Source organism: Larus michahellis, chromosome 15 (genome assembly GCF_964199755.1).
Source record: "Larus michahellis chromosome 15, bLarMic1.1, whole genome shotgun sequence".
In the NCBI taxonomy this organism is placed as follows: domain Eukaryota; kingdom Metazoa; phylum Chordata; class Aves; order Charadriiformes; family Laridae; genus Larus; species Larus michahellis.
In genome coordinates this window covers 13874272-13887265 of record NC_133910.1, presented here as the reverse complement: position 1 = coordinate 13887265, position 12994 = coordinate 13874272, and the positions used below count along the sequence as shown (strand labels likewise).

The following is a 12994-nucleotide window of genomic DNA, read 5'->3' as shown; positions in this document are numbered from 1 at the left end:
CCTTACCTCCAACCTAAAGAGTAACTCGCAGAGCCAAGAGGAAGCAGTGTCCATAGCTGCTGGATTTTTTTCCCCTCCTGTGTTCAGTGGAGAAGGTGCCAGACCTTTTGGGTTGGTTCTTAAATGGATGTTTGGTCACTGAACACAGGATCTGAAATCTTCAAAGCTTGTTCATGACAGCTGAAAGAAAACTAATATTAATTAGAAACTATGTAAAATGGATTTGAGTGATGAACGTTCTCAGATTTCATATACCCACTCTTCCCTCCAACTCCTGAGACTTACTCTCTGTTTTTAGAAAGAATGGTTTAAAAACAGAGCTGTGTTAATTGGAGCTGCTCTCTATGGAGAGCAACTTTCATGTAAATGCATCATAAGAAATTTCTGGTGGTTCAAATGATTATTTTTTAATTAGAAAAATCTTTACTACACCAGGATCTGATGGTAGCTCTTATGGCTTTTTAAATTTTATATTTTGTATATAAAGCAAATGGTACGCTTGTGAATTGGCTGAATATTTAAATCGGCTGCCTTGAGGAGCTGAGTTTGCAGATGAATAGAAATTCATATTTTCTTGCAGAATTTCTGTTTAAGCCTTGCTGCAAGGATGAAACTGAAAGGCAGCTCAGATTTGCTACAGTTGGTCCTTTGGTGCAAAATGATGAGGTACATCATGAAGCAGGGTAGTACTTTTTGCTGATGTTTGGTTTTGCTCAGTGGCTGGGTCTATGATAGCAGTCTTTGTGGTTCCGTATATTCAGAAATGATCCTGAATGGCTCCTTCTCACTGTCTCCAGAAGCTACACTTGTAATTTTGTGAGTGGAGCTTGAGTTGTTGCTGATCCCAGAGATGCTGATTCGTTAGAACTTAGTGCTTCATTTTGGATGGAGGGAAACAGCCAGGACCAGTTCAAAGCTGAAAGATGTTCTGCTTTCTGTTGCAGGTTCTCTGCTGTAGACACCTCTTCTCCCACTAGCAGCAGTGGTCAATGCACTTCCACAATGTTTTCATTCTCAACCACTTCAAAAACTGCTTCTGGAGGTCCTCTGAGCCAGTCCGTGCCCATTGCAGCCTCTCCTACCACACCACTGAAGACTTCGACCCCTGTGCCTGCTGCAGGTAGGAGTCTGATGCATATTGTTGGGAATAACGCATTATAAACAATGTTCTAAAAGTTGTAGGACATAGTGAGCTTCATTTGGCTTATTTCTTCCTTGTTTTTCCTGCTTCTTTTACTGATGCAGTGGACCTCCTGGTTTGCACACCATAATGATGTGATGGACTTGGAAAAACTTTTCAGTTTCAGTACTGTTTGTGCACTTTGTTCCCCAGAGAGTCGTATGTGAACTGAATACATTCAGCTTATGAAATTCATCCAGAAGCTCTGGCATTTTCAGTGCTCTGGAATACAGCTCCGATTATGAATGTTTCTGGGCAGTCACACAAATCGGTACCTTTATCTTGCATCTGGAGTGACTAGAGTTCAAAAAAGTTTAAATTAGATAGCACACATTTGTTAGCAGAATAATATTCCATGTCTCAAATGATTATGTGACGGGGAGTCTTGAGGCCCTTCAGGAGTGATACAGCCTGATATTGGAGAGTGACAGTTGTTGCTGTTAGCAGAGAGAAGATATTTGAGAGCGACGGTTATTGGCTTTAGCGGAGAAGATGGATGGGAGTTAAACAGCACCTAAAGAAAGTGTGTTCTTGCACTGGCCCCTATACCACTATTGCTTTTGGATGTGCCAGCAGTGATTATGGTTGTGTCTGATTGCAACCTGTTCTCTCAAGCTTTGTGTAAGTTCATAAATTACTGTTCCTCTTTTTAAATTCCAGTGGCACGTCCTGCTCAAAATATGCCTTCAGCTTCTTTACTACAGAAGACAGCCAAAATCACCCCATCTGCAGCAAAGCCAAGCTCTACTCAGGTAATGGGAACTTGAGTGGATTCTTTAAAGGGTGAATGTTTCACATGGCCCATGAATTGCTTAGAATTCAGTGGACTGAATGACTGTTCTCAGGTCAAAGAATTAGCTAGATTTTGACATTAAAATAGTAGCAAATCTGTGGGACTAAAACTACGTTCTTTGCCTGTCTTTAGAGAGCTGTGTTTTGATGTATGTTGTCATAATCAGAGATGTAGAAACTAATTCTTCCTGTTGTTATGGAAATGAGGTTTTACAGCTTTCCTAGCTAGTAAGCAATCAAGAGATGCCTTGACTGTGTATTAATAAGAGAGACGCCAAGTTTGCTGGATATTAAAATCAAAGCAGTAATATAGAGGAAGACACAAAAATTTCCTTTGCTTTCATAAAGCTTTAGCCACATATCTCCAGGTAGTTCACAGTCCTTCTTCAAACGTTCACGTACCTGTCTTAGTTTACTGTGGAACCAGTATTTATGCTTATGACAGTTGTCTCCCTGGTGATTGGTCTTAATGGAGTTTCTAACAGCAGGCCTTTTTTGATATTTTAAGTTCGCTGTTGCTAAGGATATATCCTTTTTTTGGGCTTGTTTTTCAGGGCAAATCAGCACTCCCCAGCACAGCTTTAGAGAAACAGGCCCACCAGTGGAAGGATTCGGACCCTGTCATAGCAGGAATCAGAGAGGAGGTGAGATTTTTCAAGCAGTTTTCTTCATTTTAGAAGCTATGAGACAACTGTATAGGTACACAGACACTTATTTTCAATTCACGTATGTTCTGTTGGGGTCTGTCCATGGTTTAGGAATCAGAATTAAAATTTTTCCCAAGATAATCAGCCTGGTTTGTAATTGTTGTTTGTGTGCCTGTTCAGTCACTTTTCAGTCACTGTGCTGGAAAAATTGGGTATTCTTTCCTGTTAATGTTCAAGAAAAATTTCCTGCTTTGGCTGCAAAGTGACAGGTGTTTATGGTGTATTAGAAACATTATCCAAGAGCTGAGACATTTGTTGCAGACCCTGCTATGTTTCAGTGGCTGCACTTTCTTCCGCTTGACTTTGTAGATTGCGCATTTTCAAAAGGAGATGGAGGAACTGAAGGCCCGGACTTCCAAAGCCTGTTTTCAGGTTGGTACTCCAGAGGAAATGAAGATGTTGCGAACTGAGTCAGATGATCTTCACACCTTCCTCTTGGAAATTAAAGAGACAACAGAGGTGAGCAGAGTATCTTCAAACTGTTTAGCTCCTCAGCAATGGCTGTTCCTCATCTGATATTCCTACTTAACCTGCTAAAGCTGAACTGATGTAGATGGAACATCTGACTATGCTGCTTTAATGGGGGGATGACATTTGTATTTGTGCTTTCAGGCAGACACTTGCGGAAGCCCCTGTGCTCGAGATGGCAATGAAAAAAATGTTACTTTGAACTTTGTTCCATCTGTTCTATTTCTATTTGCAGTCACTTCACGGAGATATTAGTATTCTGAAGACAACCTTGCTGGAGGGATTTGCAGGGGTAGAAGAGGCTAGAGAACAGAACGAACGGAATCATAGCTCGGGGTATTTACACTTGCTCTATAAGAAACCTTTGGATCCCAAGAGTGAAGCACAGCTTCAGGTATGAAGCGTGTCAGCCAACTTTTAATCTAGAGTTTTAAATAAAATAAAACTGAGGCTTGCATGTGCAGGTGCCCAGCACTTGTGTTCTGCCCTAGGTATTTGCTCTTTTAACATAGTCCAGTAGAAGTGTGATGAGCTTTGTTTTCCATGAATTTGCAAGACATGCTGAAAATCCTCTCCCAAAGCTCCTCTGTATTGTTGCCATTTGCAGTGATGATTCAAAACCCCTGCTAAAGGGAAGTAGTTCACCTGAGATCCAAGTCTATTCTAGGCTTAGAATGTGACTCTTGACATCCTGTTCCTTCTCAGCCTGTAGTGTTTGTTCAGGGATTTCAGTTAAAAGAATTTTTTTTCCAACACTTTGTAGAAGAGTTCTTGGAATTATTTTTATCTTCAGCAAGTGCCTTATGGAACAATTTGATGATTTATTATGACTTACAGAATTGTGTGGTTAATTTCATGGATGGCGGAGCATAAAGCTAAATGATGTTCTGAAAGCGGGGGCACAAAGGCAAATAACTGGCAGTACATAAAGAGGCTTTCAAAGACATGAAAGAAACTAGGGGTGAAGTGCTCTTTTTGCTACAGCTCTGGTGACGAGAGGGCTATTTAACCCTAAGCAAAATAGAGCAAATGTGCCCTACAAATGATACTTGGTCTTCTGTACACTGATAAGTTCCCCTCAAGAAGTTTGGCTAACAGGCTGAGACATAATTGAATGTTGTCTTTGTTACAGTAGGTATCAAGACTGTGCACACGGTTTCTAGAAATCAGCTGACATGAAGTAACTTCTTTTGGTCTGATCTCTTAATCTTCGCCCGGCTTCTGTAGATTGATTCACAGTCTTAATTGTATGCCTGATTTGATGGCCAGTATGTCTCCGTGATATTTCAAGCTTATGTTTGTGACTTCAGAAAGATGATAATCTTGAAATGCTTGTTTCACTGACCTAGAGCGAGGATCGTGAGGAAAGAATAACAGAGTGGGAGAGAAGTGGAAGTGGACTGGAACATAAGGAGAGAGCTTTCAGGTCAACTTTCTGAAAGTTTACAAGACAGCTCTAGTCTGACTCTTAAATTTTGTTCAGTCTATGTCATCCCCGTTCTCCTGAATGAGAAAAGCTCACTTAGTCAACTTCATGGATTAGTTTTCAATGAAATTTTAAAGATCCTGATCCTGAGGCTTTTCTGATGTCCAGCCATATTGATTTGCTCTCCAGAGAGTTGCTGCTGTATAATGCTCATAGTTGCTGGAGAGAGGAAACCTGTGCTTGGTGTGTAACAGTAAGCCCACAGTAGGACTGGATTTGGTTTCAGGTTGGGTATGACACGTTAGAATTTCATGCTGTATCTTGAAAACAGTTGCAGTGGAATTTTTCCTAATCTGTGTTACTTGAGTGCTTCATCATTGTATTTAAGTGAGCATTCTGTTAACATGAGCTGAAACCAGCTGCAGTTTCCATTTCCATTTTACGAGATTGGAGTTCAAGGTGTGTTCGTGCCATGACAGGCTGGAGGGATGATGATAATGAGACTGAACGCTGTTTTTTTTTAGGGAGCAGGGCTTGTAGCCAGAGGTCTCTGGCTTAGTTATGCCAGTTGTGCAACTATGTGGTCATGGATAAGTCACTTTACTCTCTCTGCTTTTTTTTTTTTTCCTACCTATAAAAATGAAGTTAATTCCTTGCCTTAAAGTGGGAGTTGTGAGCATTTGTGAATGCTTTCATAAATCATAGTCTGTGAACGCAGGTCTCCTAGAGCCACGTGAATAGCCTGCAAAGCTTTGATCACCTATAATTGTTAGAAGTTTCAACATTGTAAAATGGGAGCAAATTACTCACTTTCTGGAGATGAGATTTGAAATAAGGTTTGTTTCGTATAATGCCTAATGTTTGTAAAACCCTTTCAGTAAAGACCTGGCAATGTTTTGCAAACATTATGGGAAGTATTGTTTCTACTTGAGAGCTGGGATAAAATGCCCAAGCCAAGCCCTGTGGGTACCCCACTGATTGATAAGTAGATTTTCACTGTGTTGGGTTCTGTTGTGCTGATAAAACTTTCCAGACGGAAATGTGGGAAAGTGCTGCATGGCTTGGACTGAATGAGCCCAAAGTGTCTTCAGCTTCTTCACCCGAGACTGAGCTTTCTGAAGTGAATTAAAAGCTGACTTTACTTTGCACGGTAGGAAATTCGACGCTTGCACCAGTACGTGAAGTTTGCTGTTCAGGATGTGAATGACGTTCTGGATTTGGAGTGGGATCGGCACCTGGAACAGAAGAGAAAGCAGAAGTAAGTAACTGAAATTAGAACACAGAACAACTGAGAGCAGCATGTCAATGAATTGTGCATTAGTCTCTAATCAACAGACAAAAGCCTTTTTCCATTTAACAGTATGATCTTTTTCAAAGGAGTCTAGGAATAAAGCTTGACTAAGACACCTAATGGGAGCCATAGGTTCAGACTATTTGGCTTCATATGTGTTACGAGCTTGTTGCATCTCTGTGTACAGTGTAAATAGTGCTTATAGAAAAACCTGTAAAATAAGCTTTGTAGAAACCAAATGCATCCATTGGTAGTAGCTAGTGAAACCTTTCTAATAAAGAAAACATCTTGAAGTAAATGAATAAACTTGCAGCATATTCAAAGGAGAAGTAAGCATTTGAGATGAACTGAACTGCTTTGGTGTTCAAACCAAACCATGTTTGACCTCACGGAGTTTAAGTAGCTAGAACCGCTAGACTGCTTCATGTGTGCATGCCTGCTTGTGGCCAGATATATAGAATGGTCCTTATTCCTGTCTCTTGATCTGTCGTCTTAAGGCGTCTGATAGTCCCCGAGCGAGAGACTTTGTTTAACACCCTGGCTAATAACCGGGAAATAATCAATCAGCAGAGAAAGAGACTAAATCAGCTCGTGAACAGCTTGCAGCAGCTCCGACTGTATAATCAGACATCTCAGTGGAGTGTTCCCAGTGATACATCTTCTCTTAGCAGTGCTCAAAGGTATGTGAAACAAAGAGTTCCTAAGTGGTGTTGACACTCCTTCTCTCTTGCCCCCAGCAATGTGCAAGGGTGCATCCTCCAAAGAATGATGTTTTGTGGACGTGGTATTAGGAGAACAGGATGTCCTAGAAATGATACTAAACTATGCCCGGGGAACACAGAAGCTCATTGCTTATATTCTGTGAAACACTGTTTGATGTTACTAGAAATTTCCCCTAGAAGTTATGGGTTTTTATAATAAACAGGATAATAGAGCTGCCAGGCTGAGGTACTGCTGGTTGTCTGTCTGAATACAAGGGAAGAAGTGAATGGCTCTTAGAGTTTCCAAATCAGTTAAAGATGCATGTGTTTAAATAGCACAGTATCTAGAAAAGTCAATTGTTCCTCTAGATAAGCCGAAGGTACTAGTGGCTTCTTTGGCCCCCTTTTTTCCTGATTTGCTTGGTTTCTCACTGCTGATCATGGTTTTTCACTGCTCTGCCTTGTCCTAGTTTTGACAGTGACCTTGAAAGCCTGCGCAATGCCTTGATGAAAACTACCTTGGAATCACATGCCAAACCTCTGCCCAAAGTACCTGGTAATTTATTCTTTCTTCCTGGCATTCACACCATAAATGTGAATTACTTTTTTTGACTTGCAGTTTGATTATAGACTAATAACTCTCTCTCCTGTTTTCCAGCTAAATTATCCCCCGTGAAACAGGCACAGTTGAGGAATTTCCTAGCCAAGAGGAAAACTCCACCAATTAGGTCTACAGCTCCAGGTAAACCTTTACTTACTGTAGAAGTCTAAAATGCTTTCCAGGAGGGTGACTTACCTGCTGTGAAAATCAGTCCTGAAGTTAGCTTTTTGGCTTGTAACTTCTCAGCCCCTACTTCTGATTTCCTGTTCCCCCATCTGCTCTCAGTAAGAATTTCATTCAGTTACTGTCTTGTTGAAGGCTGCCTTTCCTGGCGGTTAAGTCAAATCCTATTGATGCAGGATTAAAACAAGGCAGTAGAAGAGCATCCTAAAATAGAGTGTCTCTGCCTTGGCTGTTAGGCTGGATGGTTCCCTCAACTTAATACACACACACAAGATTTTGTTTCTGTTATTGCAGCAAGTTTGTCCCGATCTGCCTTCTTGTCCACGAGATATTACGAAGATTTGGATGAAGTCAGTTCAACATCCTCAGTTTCCCAGTCACTGGAGAATGAGGATTCACAGGCAGTGGATCAGGAAGAAGAGGCTGCTCCAGTCCAAGTCCCTCGTCATGCTCCTGTGGTCCGTACTCCCTCCATCCAGCCTGGTTTGATGGCTCAGTCTCCGTCCTTTGGGAAACAGCCCCTCTCCCTGGGTACTTTGTGTGAGTTGTTTTTCCAATGTCTCTCTTATTCTGCACGTGTTCTTGTCGGTATCTTTAACCACTTCATCCACTGCCAGTGCTTCAGATCCTGGAGAAATGAGATTGCAGCATGCGGGTTTACACTGCCAAGTTGCCAGAAGCAGTTAGCAGAGTGGTGTTGTGACCTCATGAACTTGAGCTAAAAGTGTTAGAATATCTTGACTCATTGACTGTCGTTTTTGGATAGCCTGTTTCTTTCAGATAGTACTGTGCATAGGTAGCATTGTCTTCCTTTAGTAATTTACCTTAAGTGTATGACGTTACTTCTTAAAATAATGCCCAAAGACCAGTAAACTGAAGTACTACTGCATTTGGTTGGTCTGGCCAAGGTTAAGACTCACCTTCTCACAAGGTCACCTAACTCACAAGGTTAGACCTGTCTTCTGAGCCCAGTGAGTCACAGTAAGAACTATATTTGCATACACTCAGTTTTCCTTGTGTGAGAGAGGGATTTTTTTAATCTCTGTAGCCAGAGAGAAAAATAAGGTGTCAGCAGAAGCGTCTGTAATAGCAAACTGAAAGTCATCTAATGCATTGAAATGACAGCTATTGAGACTTACTTGCTAAATTCATTGGGATATACAGAAACTGCCAGGGACAGATTGTGTTGATTGTTTAAAAGGCCTGCGTGTCAGTCTTGTCAGAAGGAAGCCGTGTACTTAGGGGAACTAGTTCAGCAAAGGCTTTCAAGTCTCCCTGATTTGTAGAGATCCAGCAGTCTGTAGTATTTTTTTCATTTGTTTTTTAGCGCCTGCACCTTCAAGCAGAATCATACCGCAAGGGGCTGACAGTACAATGCTTGCAACAAAGACTGTGAAACATGGGGCCCCTGCTCCCTCTGTCACTGTTCCAGCACCACAAGCAGCTGCTGCTGCAGCTCTGCGGAGGCAGATGGCTAACCAGTCCCCAGGTAAAAGGATGGCTAATTGCCCAAGTGACCTCTGAGCAGTTGAATGTGACTTTCACAGGAATTTAGTGCTCTCAAAGGAGAAGATCATCAAACAAAATGTGACGCCGATCTGTATTTGTTGCACCTCTGAGCTATCCAGTGTTTCGTTGTCTTCCTTTTTCCTGTAAGATACTAGTGCAAAATGTCTGAGAAATTCCTACCTCAGGTTTTTGTGCCCCTCTCATCTCTGTAGTGGCAGAAATGTCAATACCTCTTAGGAGATCCTGGCATGGCAATTGATCTGTGTGCAGGAAACTGCTGGAGAGCAGAGAAAGGCTGTCACTAGCCGTTGTTAATAACTCTTCGTTATTAGCTATGCAATTAAAGATCTGAAGTGTAAAACAATTTTAATATTGAAATGTTAAAGGTGAACTGTTGAGTTAAGCCTTAGATTGGCTTGTAGAGAAGGTTTTGAGTTGACAGGAGAAAGGTTCCCCAATTTAAGCTTTTCTTGCTTGGTTTTAGACATTTCTTGGTGCTTCCCCAGTACTGCAGTGTCAGTGCAGAAAAGAAACAAAATTCAGTTACTGGTACAGAAATTGGATTAGTTTATTTCCCTAGCTTAAAGAGAGCATAAGTGCAGAAAGTGGACTGCTGAATTCTGGCAGAGGCCGGGGTGTAACTAGGAAGGTTGTTTCCGTTAACCTAAGATGTTACAATGTGGGTAAGGGAAGGTTTGTAAGAACAGTTAGATTTGGTCAGCTAACAATGAAAAATGTACCAACTATATAGAAAGCTATCCATGTGTTTGTTGTCCTTATTGAAGGCTAGGATGCCAAACATTTTGGGCCAGTTACACCACATACCTTCTAGAAATTTGGGTGGATTTCTTCTGGAGTTATGCATAGGCACCATATTGAATAAAATGCTTAATATGGAGATGATCTATACCTCTTTTTTTTTTTCCCCTTTTTTTTTTTTCTTAAAGCTGTAAGCACCTCCTTGACTGAATCAACTCTGAAGAATGTTCCTCAGGTGGTGAATGTGCGAGAACTCAAGACTGGTGCATTGACCCCAGCTGTCTCTGCAGTAATAGGGTGAGTGGATGCTCCCCTTCTTTCTGGTAGCCTTCAGGAGCACTTGCAATAGAGCACATCTGCCGATGGGGAGCAGTAGGAGTATTTTACATAGTCCGACTACGTAAGACCTGAAGTGGATGCATTTAGAGAAGAGTATTAGGTTTGTGCAGTGAAAGGAAGAAATATTTTCTTTCCAGGTCATTCAAGGATTTGCTAATGGCTTGTCCTGAACAAACGATGAGATCTGTATTAACCTCTTTCTCCATTAGTGTGTGAAATGCATTTTAGTGCATCCTTTCCTTTTGGGATCCAGTGGTTTTACTGCTGATATGTACTTTGGATCTGGTATCTCTCCAGTCACTACCTCTGTTCTGCCTCTTTCCGTGAGGGAAGTGCACCCCTCTGCCACTGAGTGTGGTCTGTGGCCTTGAGCTGTCCAGATGTTGTTCCTTCTATTTTGTCATCCGTTACAGAGAAGACCTTCTCTGGAGTTAGGCCTCTTCTGTCTGTTCCCAGGTTAGGGTGGGAGAACTGTGCTCTGGCTTTTCTGGAAACTTGTCTCAAATTTTTTGACATCAGAATTTTGACTGAAGGGTTGGGTGTCAGTAGGATCCAGTCACTTTGGAATAATACAGAGCTGCGAGGCTGTCTTCCTTATGAGTAAATTATGAATGTTATCTTCTGGTATTTAACCTTGAATGTGTTAACATTTCTCGTGAATTAGCTGTAACGCTCGGCTTTCCTACTTCTCTGCCTCCTACAAACAGCCAGCTCAGCTCATTCCAGAGATCTCTGTCTTATCACCAGGCTCTGTCACCAGCCAGAGAACTAGTCCTTTTCCCTGTCATCGTAACAACCTTGAAACTGTCTTTGCTCGATGTTCCTACCGTTGCTGAAGACCAAGATAACGCATGGCCATTTCTGGGCTGGGGAGGCAAGGTCACTACTGAAAAGTGAGCAAAGTTGGGCTTACTGCATAAAGCAGGATAAACTCACCACATACCTCTGATCATAAGTCCACGTGGAGTTACAAATGCTTTATCCGTATGACCAGGGGCTATATGTGCAGCTCCTGGAACGATTTCTGTTGTTGCATCCCTTCTGTTTTTCGTAGATGTGTGTATACTTTTCACTGTCGAAGAAAAAAGGTAAAATTCCTTTGCAGCTTTTCAAAAAGGGAACAGCGTCTTACGGTGGTGGTACTCAGCTGCTGACCTTGAAAATTACATCATGGTTTCTTCTGCGTTTTAACTGGGAAACAGTTTGGGAGCTTTTTACTACTTTATTTTCTCCTAAAAGTGATAAACTGAGGTGGGGAAAAGGCAGTGCTACATCCTTTGAAAGTAATATTTGCAAACAGCTCTGCTTGGGAAATCTTGCTAAAAGCAGTGTTAGGACTGGGAAGAGTTCTCCACCCTTTGTTTCATCAAAATTGTGTTTGAAAAAAATAGAGTACTGTCTGTACACAGACAAGGACATGAGTGAGCAATACATATCCGAGATTGGTTTTCACTTGAACTGTAGTTAAAGACCTGTCTTACTTTCACATCGTTTCAGACTGGCAGTATTGATTGATCTCTCTAATTTATAGAGCACCATCTAGTCTGAGATCTTGAAGGCTTTTTACAGTCTTATTTTATAACTGACCTCGTAAAAGTGTACTCTCTAAAAATTCTACCCAAATGAACCTGTGCCTGCCAGTCGGATTCAGCACTAAAATAAAGGGCATTCACCCAGCAAAGTTAATTCGTCAGTTTTTGCTACTTCAGACATCCTGCCTCTCTTTTGCTGCCACAGCACACACTCTTCGGGTTGTTAAGCAGTAATGATTTTTCAGTTGTTACCAGTTGTTCAATGGCCTGTGGCTAGGTGTGTTGGTGGTCCCAGTCCAGTTACTCGTACATAGTTTTCGGTGCAAAAAAACCCCTCTCTCCATAGTTGAAATCAAACCCAGCATTTTCAAAGCCTTGTCCGAGAAGCTGTGGGTCAAGTTAATCTTAGACTTTTCTGGGAAAGAGGTCCTACCCTATCATGAATTTCACAGATTTTTTCCATTGTTTTCTTCTTTGTTCAGTGTTTGTATGAGTCCGAATTTTACAGCTGCACCTTCCCAACATGAACTCTTTCCAGTGCGAATCTGAAGTTTTCCTTGTTTGCTTTACTTTTGCTCTGGGCAGAGGGCAAATCCAGGCCATGCAACATAGCGAGAGCGCACATTGCTGGAAGGAAGGACTTAACTAGTAATGCAAAGCTGTTCAAGGCATAAAACTCTATCCAAGACCAAATGGCTGTACAGAATTACTGTTTCATGCACGTGTCCCCTTCCTTTGGAATATAGTAGGACATTTCTGTGAGTTGGGCTGTAGCTGACCAAATAGTAAATACAGTTAGAGATTCTTTACGCTTTAGGAGATATACAACTTTTGATGCCCAGGTTTAGTTGCTGTCTGGGATTTGCAGCCTCAGCCCTTTCTATAGTGTAGAGATTGCTTATTGCTTTAGGGAACTACCTGGCCTGAGTCAAGATGGAAAGAGCCTGCTAGGGTAAGAGAAAGCTGGCCTTTGGCACCAAGAGAATGCAATCCGTGTTGATTTTAAGCTTCTGAAAGCTTCTAGTATTGGCCATTTAAACTGCGGAACCCGGTGAGCCACAGACTTGAGGAGATGCTAAAACTGAATGGCCATTCCCAAGTTAGATTTGGTGTGTTAATGGCCCGCAGCCTGTAAGTAGGAAGCTTCACCCCAGAAGTAGCTGCTTTTCTGCAGCAATTGTCTGTGGGCTCTGATGTACAGTTTATTTCGTGGTGAAAATTCCCAAGCCTATAATGTAGAATATAGTTTAATTTTATTGGTTCTTGCCATGACTGTGTTAATGTTTATACATGAAGTGCTTCCTCCCATCCCCCAGCTTTGTCTCCTTGCTCAGCATTTCTGAGAGTTGCATGTACTTGTCTGGCTCCACACTATAAAGGAAGCTTCTTAAATTTGTTATCCACTAGGCATAAAATTGTAATCCCCTTACCTGCTGATTTTTCATCAACTCCCTGTAAAATAGAAAGGCCGGACTCTCTTCAGAGACAAGAGTGTGTGAAGAAGAC

At 41.7% G+C, this 12994-nt stretch overlaps 1 protein-coding gene across 5 annotated transcripts in view; it reads left to right on the top strand.

Annotated features, from left to right (window-relative positions):
* The window catches only part of NUP214 (nucleoporin 214), a 44970-nt gene that overhangs the window by 11126 nt on the left and 20850 nt on the right, over positions 1 to 12994 (top strand). For all 5 annotated transcript variants that reach the window (XM_074609016.1, XM_074609013.1, XM_074609014.1 and 2 more), the window contains 12 exons: positions 945 to 1120; positions 1841 to 1932; positions 2527 to 2616; positions 2989 to 3138; positions 3383 to 3541; positions 5728 to 5831; positions 6362 to 6544; positions 7036 to 7121; positions 7224 to 7307; positions 7644 to 7889; positions 8677 to 8838; positions 9806 to 9914. In XM_074609016.1, coding sequence (XP_074465117.1) covers positions 945 to 1120; positions 1841 to 1932; positions 2527 to 2616; positions 2989 to 3138; positions 3383 to 3541; positions 5728 to 5831; positions 6362 to 6544; positions 7036 to 7121; positions 7224 to 7307; positions 7644 to 7889; positions 8677 to 8838; positions 9806 to 9914 — 1641 coding nt within the window. The remainder of the gene's footprint in view (positions 1 to 944; positions 1121 to 1840; positions 1933 to 2526; positions 2617 to 2988; positions 3139 to 3382; positions 3542 to 5727; positions 5832 to 6361; positions 6545 to 7035; positions 7122 to 7223; positions 7308 to 7643; positions 7890 to 8676; positions 8839 to 9805; positions 9915 to 12994) is intronic.